This window comes from Rattus rattus, chromosome 5, assembly GCF_011064425.1.
Source record: "Rattus rattus isolate New Zealand chromosome 5, Rrattus_CSIRO_v1, whole genome shotgun sequence".
NCBI classification, from domain to species: domain Eukaryota; kingdom Metazoa; phylum Chordata; class Mammalia; order Rodentia; family Muridae; genus Rattus; species Rattus rattus.
In genome coordinates this window covers 149,460,262-149,474,362 of record NC_046158.1, presented here as the reverse complement: position 1 = coordinate 149,474,362, position 14,101 = coordinate 149,460,262, and the positions used below count along the sequence as shown (strand labels likewise).

The 14,101-nt window shown below is 50.2% G+C and overlaps 1 protein-coding gene across 3 annotated transcripts in view; it reads right to left on the bottom strand.

The window, feature by feature from the left end:
- Nfatc2 (nuclear factor of activated T cells 2) overlaps window positions 1–14,101 on the bottom strand; it is a 129,093-nt gene that overhangs the window by 48,806 nt on the left and 66,186 nt on the right. For all 3 annotated transcript variants that reach the window (XM_032904738.1, XM_032904736.1, XM_032904737.1), the window contains exons 4-5: window positions 6,893–7,095; window positions 5,411–5,583 (exon numbers count right to left, since the gene is read on the bottom strand). In XM_032904738.1, the coding sequence (XP_032760629.1) occupies window positions 5,411–5,583; window positions 6,893–7,095 (376 nt within the window). The remainder of the gene's footprint in view (window positions 1–5,410; window positions 5,584–6,892; window positions 7,096–14,101) is intronic.

Sequence of the window (14,101 nt, the reverse complement as noted above, 5' to 3'; positions counted from 1 at the left end):
ACAAGGTCTCAAAGAAGATACTCAAGCACCCTGTAACGAGAGACTAAAAAGTACAGAAGCAAGAATATGTGACACCCAAGGACCCAGCAACACCTTCCCTGGGTGTTTATCAGGAGAAAGGAAGGCCTTTGTCCACACAAGAATGCTGGAATCCTTCTCCTAACACTCACACTGCGGGGGCAGGCCAATACCCACTGCTGGTAACTAAGCCATTGTATCCCTACAATTGAACACTGCTCAGCCATCCATGAGGGTAAACTGTTGAATCAAGCAGTAGCAGGACCCCAAGGTGCACAGCCTGTGCACGCATTCCGCTCAACAAAGTCACAGAGCAGGGGACATTCATCACCAGGGACAGGTCGCAGATCGGTGACTGCCTCTCTCTGGAGCTTGGGAAGAGGAAGCAGTTGAGGGGGGTGACAGGGACCTGACAGGGCCAGGTGCTCTGTGTCTTGGTAGGAATGGTGGTGATGTGGGCGTATAAAGACAGTGTATGTGTGTGCTTGTGTGTGCATATGTGCATGCGTGCGCACATGCATGCGTGATATACGTATTTAGTCATTGAGCTAAATGACACCTCCGTGAAGCCTACAGTTTCTTAATTACACCTCAGTGGAAATGCACGTGTCAGAGAGACAAGCCCATACCCACCTCCCACTCTGCAGAAGAAACAAAGTGAATTCAGGTTGTGCCCTGGGTGGGCAGGGCTTCCTGAACAATCGCTTTAGGTATTTCCTGAAATGTGGTTGTGAGGATGAATCTGCAGATTACAGAGAGAATCTGCAAGACTCAGACAGTCACAGACGGGAGGCTCTGCACAGGTTTCTGATGGGACATGGATGGGGAGGCTGTGCACGGGTCTCATGGTACCTGCTGCCAGGACCTGCAGACACTGCCATTCTGTTTTGTGGCCCACTGGGAAGCCTTGGAAGGCATCTTTCCCTCACTTTCTCAATGTCCTAGACCAGTCCTGGTGACAAGCCTGGCGAATACCTGTCCTGGCCTTGCAGGAGGGATGTTAAGGAGTGTGACAGTCAGTGCCCAAAGAGGGATCTGAGGCTCAGGACACTTTCTTCATTGGGAGCATGTGGGCAAGGAGTTGGCCAACCAAGTAAAGGGCAGGGAGTGGGGGAAGAAGGTCACAAGTTTTCTATGCCTTAGTTCAGACACATGGCAGCCTCCCTAGAAGTCTCTATTCCAAGACCATACCCTAAGTGAAGACAGAGTGTACGTGTGTGCTTGTGTGTATATATGTGCATGTGTATGCACATGTATATGTATATATTTTATGTGTGCATATGTATACCTGTAAATGTGCATATTTACATGTATAGACATATGTACATGATATATGTGTCTATATGTGCATGCATATATGTGCATGTGCATGCATATATGTATGTAGGTACGTGTATATGTGGTGTATATGTATGTGCATGAGTGTACATGTATGTGTGTATGTGTATTTGCATATGCATGTATATATACATGTGCTGCATGTATGCATGTGATATTATATGTATTTTCACATATGTATATTAAGTATACATATGTCCTCATATACATGTATGCATTACTACAGTTTATATGTGTATATGTGCACGTGTTATATGTATTATACATGTGTGTATGTTATGTGGGTCATTTGTGCATGTACATGTGTTGTTTATATAAATGTTTGCATGTACGTGTGGTTTTGACCCACACATGATTCTATGGTTCAGTCAAGCCTGAGCACCTGCCTGGAGCAAGTAACTGTGTTGAGCAAACAGGAAGAGGAATGGGAGGAAGACTCTGCCACTGGGAACTGTGGGGCATCTGGAAGTGGAGAACCACATCAGAAAGGGCCGTGGCTGAACAGTGACCGCCCCACCCCCACCCCAGGCTGCGCCCGACAACCGGAAGGAGCTTTTTCAGAAGTAAGGTCTTTGCACGTGTGAGCAGGGTAAAGATGGACGAGATCATGTCCAGGGCTGGAGAGGGGTCTAAGTCCTCACCCATGACAGAACTGAGGGGGACACAGCAGCAGATGCAGATGACAGGACCCCAAGGAGATGAGGCGAAACCTGAGCCATGCAAACAAACACACAGAGGCACGCAAGAGAGCCGTGTATGAGGTGTCGCCCTCTAACCCAGCAGTTACCTCATGACAGGCTTCTGCCCCACATCTAAGGGGCACACATGTCTCAGATGTAAGCTGCTGCCTGGCATCCGCTCAGAGAGCCTAAGGAACTAGCCCGGGGCGAGGCCACACCCTGCCCTACTGTGGAGGAAGATTTACAGCTGAGACCACTGAGCAGAACCCTGGGAAATGGCCGGATGCTGAGAAACATGGGTGTCAGGACATGTAGCATGAGCTGTGGCCCCTAAGGCTAGGATGAGACAGGAAAAGCCACAACAGGCATCAGGACCACTGTCCAAACAGCGGTGTCCCTCGCATGGTGAGAACATGTCATTGTCCTCAAGCTGGGGCACGGGAGGCTCCTTTCCAAAATAAATAAGTTAGCCTTGTAAATACAGGCCAGCCCACTCTGTTTTCCTTACCAGTTCATCCTCCCCAACAGTGTGTCAATTAGACAATAAATATTTACCCTCCACCGTCTGCGTCCACGGGTGTGGGTCACTAATTGTCGGTATGTGTTCACTATCTGCCTACAGGCTAGAAACCAAGACAATCAGCCCAGTGCGAGCTCATAGAGTCTTTCATGGGCCAAGAATATAACAAAGTGGGCAGTCAAGCCAGTGGACCTGGAAGTGAGGGACAGTGGCAGGCCAGCCACAGAGGGTGACTACACCAAAAGGAAATGAAAGGAAAGGAAAGGAAAGGAAAGGAAAGGAAAGGGAAAGAAAGGAAAGGAAAGGGAGGAGGGGGGAGGGAGGGAGGGAGGGAGGAGGAGGGGAGGGAGGGGAGGGGAGGGGAGGGAGAGAGGAGAGGAGAGGGAGAGGAGAGGAGAGGAGAGAGAGGCATTGTAGATGCTAAAGAAGATGTTTCATGGAACTAGAATATTTGTGATTCCAGCTTTGCTACTACTGAGTAAAAGGGTGAATCACTTTACCAAGAAAGGCTGGGCTCCCTGGTTCCCTTATCTGTCAGCAGGAGGAAGGTGAGGTGGCTGAAACCAGTGGGGAGCCCGCAGATCTGCAATGTTCAAAGGATTTCCAAACGCCCTTGCTGAACGACCTTACAGAAGGCACACGTGGTTCACAGAGGCTCCCAAAGGCCATAGGGTGATGTCAGACACGACTTGAGGAGCCCAGAGAAGACACACATCCTTTCTCCCTACCCTGCAGCTGACCAAGGTCCCACAGTGAAGGTGAGTTGCCCACCCAAAAGAGGAGCCCCGTGGGCTCAACACCTCCAAAGATCACGAAGAGTCTGTGTTTCCTTCTAGAATGATCCTAAGACATTCAAAATCAAACAGGATAGGGCGGCTTCCGAGACCAGAGAACAGGGGTGAGGATGTGGCTGTCACACTTTGTCTCGCCTTCCCTGGTGGTGGCTCTTGTTTCTCAACTCGACACAGACTCACTAGCACCCCCTCTTTGTCTGAATGAGCTGCAAGCTCCCGCTGGCCCTTCCCTGGTCTCCATCAGACCAAGCCCGAGTACTGCCTGTGTAGAAACCACTCTCTGTCCTTGCTTCCAGCCCGAGGGGTCAGGGGTCAGTTCTGTACTGTAACAGAGCACGCGGTCCTGGACTTTTCCCTCTGTTCATTCATGGCTCACCACTACTGATAAGCAGGAACTTCTCATAGGTTCTGCCTGGCCCTGTGAATATCTTCAATTTGCTGCCACTTTTAATCAGTAATGCATGTGGATATTTTGGGGGAAGACAGAATCCAGGGCTTCCTGCATGCTAAGGGCAGACTACATTTGAGCCGTATCCTTCCCTGACCGTCATTTTCAAGCCAGAAATTGTTTTTTTTTCCCTGTTTAATCTTTTAAAATCAGAATCGGCCATCCAGACCATGTTCCCATGATAACTCAGGCTGCTGACAGCTCACAGATGCCCTCTGAGAAGGGCAGAGTAGCCTCTGGTCCCCAGTCTCCGCTGTACCCTACTGTCTCCCCACCCCACCCCCATCTACTTCTCTTACTTCTGCTTCCATCGCTCAGGCCACTGAAGGAAATGGATATAGAAGGGCAAAGAGAGCTCCTACCGCACCCGGTATATTGAGGATTGAGATGGACTCGAAAGGAGTTTAATGAGAAACACCATTACATAAAACCACCTTAACGACATAAACCAGCATAAGCAGTTTTTAATCTCTAGAGCAATGCTTACCTTCCACCCTCCCTTAGTCTTTTTAAAAGAATGACTGAACTTTCAAAAATCTAACAGATATCTAGCCCCAGGCACAGGCCTATAATGCCAGCAGCTCAGGAGGCTAAGGCAAAGGGACTGAGAGTTCAAATCTAGCCTGGGCAACTTAGCAAGACCCTCTCTTCCTTAAAAAAAAGTGTGTCTGTAGACGTGTTGGAGAGGTAGCTTGGTGGCAGAGCACTTGCCTGGCACGCGCGAGGTCCTGGGTTCAAATCCCCAGTTCTTCATGCATGTATACACACATGCATATGTGTGCAAAAGTAAGCTTTGTCATGCATCGCAGCAAAACCCTGCTGAAAATGCCAGAAGCTCACAGCAACTGCATTTGAAGCCTGGCAGGACCTAGCTCTGTGTTCTTCTGCTCAGCACCTTCCCCAAGAACTTTTCTTTTATACCAGGCTCTAACATTACATCCATCTTTAAGGTGGGGCCTTTATCTTCACTAAATTATAAACTGTTACTGCTCTGGGGACGCTCGACACATGGCATGGCTCCTGGCCATGACCCTAGACAGAACTCAGACAGCAGGCAGGGACAGGTGGAAGGCTGGTGTGGAGAACTATTACTGTCTGCAAGGTTCTAGGGTTCCAGTCCCAGCCCCATCTCTTCTGGGCACAGGTACTGGATACTCAGTCTTCCAACCTGTGAAGTGGGTATAATGGTCCTAGCCACTGACCTGGGGTTGGTGTGAGCACATGGCCAGCTGCTTTCCATAGCATCTGCAGAGCCACAGCTCAAAGCCGATGCCACGTCATTGTGAATCTCATTACGTGGAGGGTGGATGAAAAGAAGGAAAGGGATGTGTGCTCCAGGAACTGACTGCAAATGTGTCCATGCTTCTGAGTACCAAAGCAGCATTTAAACTTTTCACATCTTCTAAACAAAGCCATCGACCCCTCTTATCCCCCACCACTTGTCCTGTCTTTATTTCCCAAGAGAAGTCTCCACAAGCAGACAGAAGCAGAGATCAAAACCTCCCTGGGTGCAGCGTCTGCTCTTCTGTCACCACAGACCTGTGGATTCCTGCAGGCCACCTGCCCAGGGTGGGTACTCATGTGCGGCCCCTTTCCCCCAGCCCTGACTTACAGCACTCGATGGGGTTGGATGCAGCCTGCAGGGAGACGATGCGCCCACTGGGCTCCGGGATGTGCACACGGAACACCAGGCGCACACGCGTGTTCTTTCTGCCGATGTCTGTCTCGCCCTTCCGCAGCTCGATGTCAGCGTTTCGGAGCTTCAGGATGCCTGCGCAGTCGATGCTGCACAGAAGAGAGCCCAGGTCATGAGAATCATCTCACTGAGCAGAAAAAAACACCCACAAACCCACCTAAGGTGGTCAAGCAAACACCTCCTCTGGCCAGCCATGGAGGGGGCGCTGCAAGGTCCTCCTGGGCATTACTACCAGAAGGGTATACCAAGATGCTGAATTTAAGGAAGGAAGGAAGGAAGGAAGGAAGGAAGGAAGGAAGGAAGAAGGAGGAGGGAGGAGGGAGGGAGGGGAGGGGGAAAGAAGGAGGAAGGAAAGAAGGGGAGAAAGAAAAGAAAGGAAAGAAGGAAGGAGAGGGAGAAAGGAAGGAAGGAAAGGAAAAAAGGAAGGTCAGGGAAAGAAGGAAAGAGAGAGGAAGGAAGGAAGGAAAGAGAAAGGAAAGAAAAAGAAAGGAAGGAAAGAGAAAGAAAGGAAAGAGAAAAGGTAAGGAAGGACAGAGAGGAAGGGAGAAGGGAAAGAGAGAAAGAAGAAAAAGAAAGAGAGCAAAAGAAATCTCACAGCGAGCTTGGCTAATCTCCCGAGTGGAGATGGCTTCTCTAGGGAAAATGTCATGTCAGTGCTTCTATTCTCAAAGGCACCAGCAAAACTCAGGAAGGGCAGCTGGGAGAACTGGCCAGGGCCATTCCACAAATGTCAGAGTATCTTTGTCTTGAATTTAACAAACAAGTTACAATCGACCATTGCCAGGGGACCCTGGCGTGAGACAGGGAAGAGAGAAAGAGAATATGAACCCCAGTGACAGGGACAGTACAACCAGTGCCCTGGGGTTCTCACACACTCCCTCCCACAGCCCCTCTGTAAGCTGGAGTTTATTTCCTCATAAAAGCTTCTTTGAGGCTGACCCATGTGTGCCATGTGGCCAGTTTAGCCACAGGTATAAGTGCCACATGAGTGGCCTTCTGTGTTGTCACTGAAATTTTTCTTTAGGTCCCACTGATGTTTGTTTTTGGGTTTGTTTTTTCTTGTTGTTGTTGTTGTTGTTGTTTTTTTTTGTTTGTTTGTTTTTTTGAGACCAGATGTCATGTAGCCCAGGCTAGCCTGGGACTCAGTATGTAGCTGAAGATAGTTTGAACTCCAGATCTCCCTGTCCCCATGCATGCCCCCAAGTGCTAGCTAGGACTACAGGTGTGTGTCACCATGAGCGGTTTTCAAATAACACTTCTTAAATAGAAAAACCACTTACTTCAAGATTGGGCAGTGCCAGAAATGGCTGTTGTGGTCCCTTCATAGAGATCCCCTCAACCCTGTAACTCGGGCCCCGCTCGCTTTCCCAAGAAGCCCCTACCCCTGCCCAGCCTTACGTGGCCCGCATGTTGTTCTTCGGCTCCAGGGGGATCTCCAGGACCTTGGTGTTGCCCACAATCTTCTCATAGCTAGTGGTTGTCACTGTTTTCCCGGTGATCCTGTGTACTTGGTAGAAGGCGTGTGGCTTAAGGATCCGTTCATCAGCCGTCCCGATGAAGATCTGAAGCCCCAGAGGCTTGTTCTCCATGTAGCCGTGGAGCTAAGGGAGGAAACAAATCTTTAATATGCAGGGTATGGCTGCTGCAGTCTGACTACCAGAGAAGCCCAGAGAAGCCTGTGAAAGGGTGTGTGGGGTTGCTGCGTGACCTGGATGTATGCATGACCAGAAGTGGGGACCTCCTCTAAAATGGATGCTAAGGGGTCAGAGAGAGGGATCGGTGGGTGTGATGGATTACATATGCTTGGCCCAGGGAATGGCACTATTAGAAGGTGCGGCCTTGTTGGAGGAAGTGTGTCACTGTGAGGTGGGCTTGGAGACTCTCCTCCTAGCTGCCTGAGGATATCAGTCTGTTCCTGGATTCCTTTGGGTGAAGATGTAGAACTCTCAGCTCCTCCTGCACCATTCCTGCCTGGATGCTGCCATGCTTCCGCCTTGATGATAATGGACTGAACCTCTGAACCTATAAGCCAGCCCCAATTAAATGTTGTCCTTTATAAAACTTACATGGTCATGGTGTCTGTTCACAGCAATAAAACCCTAACTAAGACGGTGGGCAAGGGCACTGGCTGCTCTTGCAGAGGACTCAGGTTTGACTCCCAGCATCACACGGAGGCTCACAACCATCTCTAACTCCAGTTCTAGGGGATCCTATCCCTTCTTCTGACCTATGCAGGCACCAGGTACATATGTGTCATGCAGGCATACACACAGGCAAAACACATGTGTACATAAAATACACACACACACACACACACACACACACACACACACACACACACACACTGGAGTTTTAAGCAGCCACAAGAAACAATTCAAATCAGAACATTTGTGGAGAAACTATTCTTAGCCACTGGCAAAGGGTCATAGAAGTGAGGCCGAAAACGACCTGAAAACAACCTGAAGATGCCCCACCTCCGCCATGATCCATTGGCAGGTCACAGTACCTATGGGGGAGGGACTCATGAAGCCATTTCTCTCTGAGTATCTGCAGGAAGTTAATGGTACTGGGGAGGGAGAGGCCTTTCTTCAGTGGTAGAGCTGCTCTAAGGTGCCTGTGCGCCATGTAAACAGCACTATTAAAACTCCCTGGGCACTCAAAATAAAGCAAATAAATAAAGCGACACGGCAGTGGGAGTGGGAGGGGCTAAGTGGGAGGAGGGTGGTTGGGAGGAGGTGTGGGAGGAGGAGGGGTGGGGGGAGGTAACAAGGATGGATGTGATAAGATGCGCCTGTAGGTAGGAGGCCATAATGAGACTAATTAGTGCATGTGATCAACATGATACAATGATACAACAATGATACAAAAAAACATGTCTGAGGAGAGAACAATGTGAAAACAAACATGGTGAAAAGTATAACTCCCTTATGGTGGGGGGAAAAGAAATGAGAAAGGGGGCTGGGGAGAGAGAGAGAGAGAGAGAGAGAGAGAGAGAGAGAGAGAGAGAGAGAGAGAGAGAGAGAAAGCCAGGCAGTGATCCTTTGATCCTAGCACCCAGGAGGCAGAGGCAGGCAGATCTCTGAGTTAGAAGCCAGCCTGGTCTACATAGTGAATCCCAGGACAGCCAAGGCTACACAGAGAAACCCTGTCACCAAGGAAAGGGAAGAGAAGTGGAAGGGAGCAGGGACCTGCAGACACAGCTCTTGTTACCAGAGGTCACCAAGGCCACCGGGGAAGGTCTGCAGACAGGACTCATTTTTTACATGACAATATCCCAGTCTACAGATTGATTTTATACTTTGAAAAAAAGAAAGAACAAGACAGTGGTGCAATCAATCAATCAATCAATCAATCAATCCCAAGTCAAAGTGAATTAAGGACCCGAAGAAAATATCCGTTAATGCTTAGCAGACCAATGTCAGCCTGTGGAGTATGAAAAGACTCTTGAATGTCCACAAGGAAGGCTGCTGAGATTGAGTGTCACCTCCAAAAGGCACCCCTCACTTGGTGTTACCCTCATTAGGACCTTAGAGTGGCAGCCGACTGGCCATTATGCAACCTGGAAAATCCTCACGCACGGGGGAGAAACACACAGGCAAGCTGTAGGCAAATGAAAGCACACACAGTGTACTGCACACACACACTGGCCTAAGTGATGGGCTCAGACAGTGCAGCCCTAAGTGGCATATATTCCATGGACAGAACCCAGAAAGTCCAACATACGTTGTTGGGGGTGTTAGCATTTTGTCTAAGCTCTGCCCCAGTTACCTGGTTTGTCCAACCAACTATAAAGGGGCTGTTTGCCTCCTCCTCCTCTCTCTCTTGCTCTTGCTCTGGCCTTCCTGTTCCTGCTCTCTCCTCATTCCCTTCCCTCCTCTCTCCACGTGCTCATGGCCAAGTTCTTCTTCTTCTTCTTCTTCCTCTTCCTCTTCCTCTTCCTCTTCCTCTTCTTCTTCTTCTTCTTCTTCTTCTTCTTCTACTTCTTCTTCTACTTCTTCTTTCTTCTTCTTCTTCTTCTTCTACTTCTTCTACTTCTTCTTCCTCTTCTTCCTCCTCCTCCCTTCCTCCTCTCTCTCTCTCTCTCTCTCTCTGTCTCTCTCTCTCTCTCTCTCTCTCTCCCTTTCTCTGTCTCTATTACCCTCTCAACTCCCCTCCTCATGCCCTGCTATATCAACGTGGTTGGTCCCTCAGTGGGAAGGGATGACTCAGCATGGGCCCAGCCAAAGAACCCCTTACCCGCTTACTCCATACCTCACCACACATCCACCAAAACATGTCGCCCTCTTATTATCTTTTTATAAACACACCAGGTGGTGGGGAGAGCGACCAGAGAGATGGTTCAGTGGGTGAAGGCACTTGCTGCCAACCCTGATGGTCTGAGATGCTCTCCAGGACCCACAATGCTCACGGAGTTTCCTCCGACCTTCACAAGCAGCCTGTGGTTTGCAAATAATGTGTGTGTGTGTGTGTGTGTGTGTGTGTGTGTGTGTGTGTGTTTTAAGTGGAAAAGGTCAAAACCTACAACTTATAAAACATTTCTATTTACACATCCACAGATGAAGAGAAAGGGATGTGGGAAGATGCTCGCCACACGGACCACACTGTTACCCCTCCCCCTCCCCCCGGGGAAGAAGAGGGGTCCAAGACTGCAGAGGTGACCAAAGAGGATGGTGACTTCATTCCCCACGGTACAAAAGAAATACATAAGTAGGTATACACTAAATAACAAAAGACAACGACACATCCAGGCTTTTCCCAGCCTCCTACCTGATTCTTCTGCTCCTCCATTCCTATATTGCAAATTGAAGAAGCCATGACAAGGGACAAGTCCCTGGAACCCTGTCCATCACTTTCCAACCAAGCAAAAGAACACAGAAAGGCTCCAGGGCACAGTCTAGAGTGACATTGCTCGGTGCAGAGAGCCATCAACTGCACGTGTGTACAGTCACAGCGGACACGGCCTGAAAAACACAGCCCGAGCCACCCAAGAACGAGGTCTCAATGGAGGGGTTACCCGGATCTAATTGGTCTGAGGGCATGTCTTCAGAGGAGGGCATCTTTATTGCAAATTGATGTAGAAGGGCCCAGCCTCCTATGGGTGATACCATCCCCTAGGCTGGTGACTGATGGCTGCATAAGAAAGCTGGGCAAGCATATGCCTGTGAGTGAGCCGGCAAGCAGTGCTCCTCTGAGGCTTCTGCCTCAAGCTCCTGTTTGAGTTCCTGCTTTTCCCTACTATCTTGCTTCCCATCCTGCTGTTTAAACCCAAGGCGGGGGAGGGGGGAGATTTGGGCTAGCAGCCACCACAGTGGCCAGTGTGTGACTATCAACTTCCATCCATCTTCCCATGGCATTCTATTGACTGGTATAGGAACCAGGGCTCTGGTGCCCCTGCTAGAACCCACACAGAGACAGGTTGGTCATGGGGGGTGGCCTGCCTTCCTGCCTGCCTGCCTGACAGGCTGACACCCACAGCAGTGACAGGAGTGGCAGCCCCAGGCAAAGGTGAGATCCAAGTCAAAGCCACTTGTCTGGAGGTCACCCATGGCTCTCTTGATGGCACAGAGGGAAGGCCCACACCGAGAGAAAATTGCTTCTTGTCGTGAGGGCTCTGCGTGGGGACCAAGATAAGGGTGTTTTCTAATTGGCTTCCCTGGTTCATCGGGGGTAGTAACCAGGGTCCACGGTGCCAGCAGAAAGGCTGGCAGGGCAGCCGTGTTGATGCCAGGCTGCTTCCTCTTCCCGTGACAAGAGTAGAATGTCACGGTGAAGGACACATGGGGAACAGCTGGAAGGCATGTGCTAATTGAGTCCAGCCACTCCACTCGGTCCCCTCCCTTGTTGGCACTCCAAACCAAGCCTCCATTGCGGTGCCTCTCTCTTGGGCCTCTGTCAACACACGGCTTGCCTCTTCTGGTCTTTCAGAGAGTAGTTGAGTAATCTTTTAAAAATGCAAATCAGATCCGGGCACTCCCGGCTTACAACCCTCGGAGGACTTCCTGTGGCCTCAGACTAAAGTCCCGACTCAGCTGCCACCTGCATTTTCCCAAACCCCAGCACCAGCCCAACCTTCTCCCTCCACCCTGCTGAGTTTCTGGTTCCCCCTGTTGCCTCAGCACACCCAGCTTATTGGGACCTGAGAGCCTTTGCACAAGCCATTGTCTGTCTCTGTCGTCTGGATGCAGATTTCCACTGTGTTTCTTTTCCAGATAAACGACAAGTTGATCAATGCTCAGGGCTCCCTTAGCCCTGTGAGAAGCAACCGCCCAATGCCCCGGGATCAGAGGCCAGCTAAGTGTCTCCAGTCTCCATAGGAAGAGTTTCACAACAAAATTGGCAAATGTTAATTGGAGAGGTACAAGCGTGCATGTGCATGTGTGTGCGTGCGTGTGTGTGTGTGTGTGTGTGAGTGTGTGTACATGTGTGTGTATGTGTGTGTAGGTGTGTGTGCATGTGTGTGCTTGCATGCATGTGTGTATATGTGTGTGAATGTGTGTGAATGTGTGTATGTGTGTGTAGGTGTGTGTGCATGTGTGTGCTTGCATGCATGTGTGTATATGAATGTGTGAATGTGTGTGTGAATGTGTGTGCATGTGTGTGTGCGATGTGTGTGTGTGTGTGTGTGTGGGGTGGGTGTGTGTGTGTGTAGTGTGTTTGTATGAGGTTGTGTCGGGGTGTGTATGTGTGTGAGTGTGTGTGGTGGGTGGGTGTGTGTGTGAATGTGTGTGTGAATGTGTGTATGTGTGTGTGAATGTGTGTGAATGTGTGTGTGTGTGTGTGTGTGTGTGTGTGTGTGTGTACAGCAGGGGACCTTGAGTGTCATTCTCAAACACTATCTTCTTTTTTGAAACAAGCTCTCTCCCTGGCCTGGAATTCACCAAGTAGGCTAGGCTAACCAGTCAGCAAATCCCAGAGGTCTGACTGCCTCTCCAGCACAGGGAGAGGGTTTCCTGGGTTCTAGAGATCAAACCCAGGTCTTCTCACATGCAGAGCAAGCACTCGATCTGCTAAGTCATCTGCTCCCAAGAGAACCTTTTTTTTTTTTTTGAAGAACACACTTCCTATCATGTCCCCCAAACTGTGACCTCTTTAGCAATGTCCCCATTTAGTCACACACTCATCTCTCCATGTGGCTCACGCAGCTGAGCCTGAGTTCCACAGTCAGGGGGCCTCTCGCACCCTGTCGTGTGGGTTGGTGCGACTTTCACCTTCAGCCTTTCACCTTTCAGACTTTCACGTGGCAGCTCACGGTGCAACCTGCCTCCTACCAAACACAGCCCTCGGTGGCTCACACACATCAGACATCTCTACCGGAGACGGCCGGCCAGCACCTACTCTGCAAACGAAGAAACTAAGGCGTGCTGTGGCTGAACAGTGCACCCGGTCAATATGGGTTTTAGACGACAGGGCCAGCGTGGAAATCTATATTCTCTGACCCTGCAGCCAAACTCTCCACACAGTGGCTTCTGGTTCATTCATCCAAGTCTCCAGGTAACAGATTGCAGGTCCTCAGGGGAACAGGGGACAACACCGGTTGTGCTCTTCCTGATGAATAAGAGGAGATGGGAAGAGAGTTGGGGAGGGGAGGAGGGGATCGAAGCAGCTGGAAGGAACCAAACGGTTCTTCCTTAAGAGAGACGGCTGAACCGGGCATGGAGACCTACCACCTATGATCCCGGAACTCAGGAGAAAGAAGAGAGGGGGATCAAAAAAAATTGAGTCCAGCCTGGGCTACCTAGAGATATCTCATTTTAAAAAAAGACACTGGAAAGTAGCTTAGTCGGTAAGGTGCTTGCTGTACAAACACGAGTCCCGGAGTTCAAACCTCAGCGCCATGTGCAGTGGTAACCGCAGCCCACGGAGATAGAGACAGGGGGATCCCTTCATGGAACTCATAGCCAGCCAAGCCAGCATAACTGAGCTGGTAACCTCCAGGGTCAGTGAGCGTCTGACTCAACAGAAAACAAGATAAAGGGGAGACTGAGGAAGATACCCAGTGTTGACCTCTGACCTCCACACCCACATGCACACACGTCCCTTCCCGTCCACACCTACAAAAGAAATACCACTCTCTTCTTTTGGGAAGCCGTGAGCATCTCTAGGAATGGAAAGGAGCCATCCCTGGCTGACGGGGAAGCCTGTTACAGTGGGCAGAGCACGGCTTTCCAGAGCATCAAAATCACGTCGTGGGTCAACTCCAGCCCACTTTGTAAGAGCCGTGGGAGTCCACAATAGTAGCTCGGTGCTCCGATTAACAAGGGGTTTTTTCACTTCATACATCCCTTCTGAAGGCCCATTAGATGGGCTTCACGGGCACCCGAGCTGACCCAGGGACCATGGAATGATAATTCTTAGACCCCCTCAGAGGATGCCACTGACGGCTCAATCACAGACCCCAACGGCGGAGCCAAAATACAAGGGCAAACCACAACAAGCCGGGACTGCTGAATATCAGACACCGACGCCAGCTACCCCAGGGTGGCTCAACAGCCAGGGGCATGGGGCCATAGCAAGAGGAGTAGCCGGGTAAGAAATGTTCTGTCTCGCATGAGAACATAGCCCCTTTGCTGGCACCCAGGGCCCTCCTACTCCCATGGTTCCTCTTGG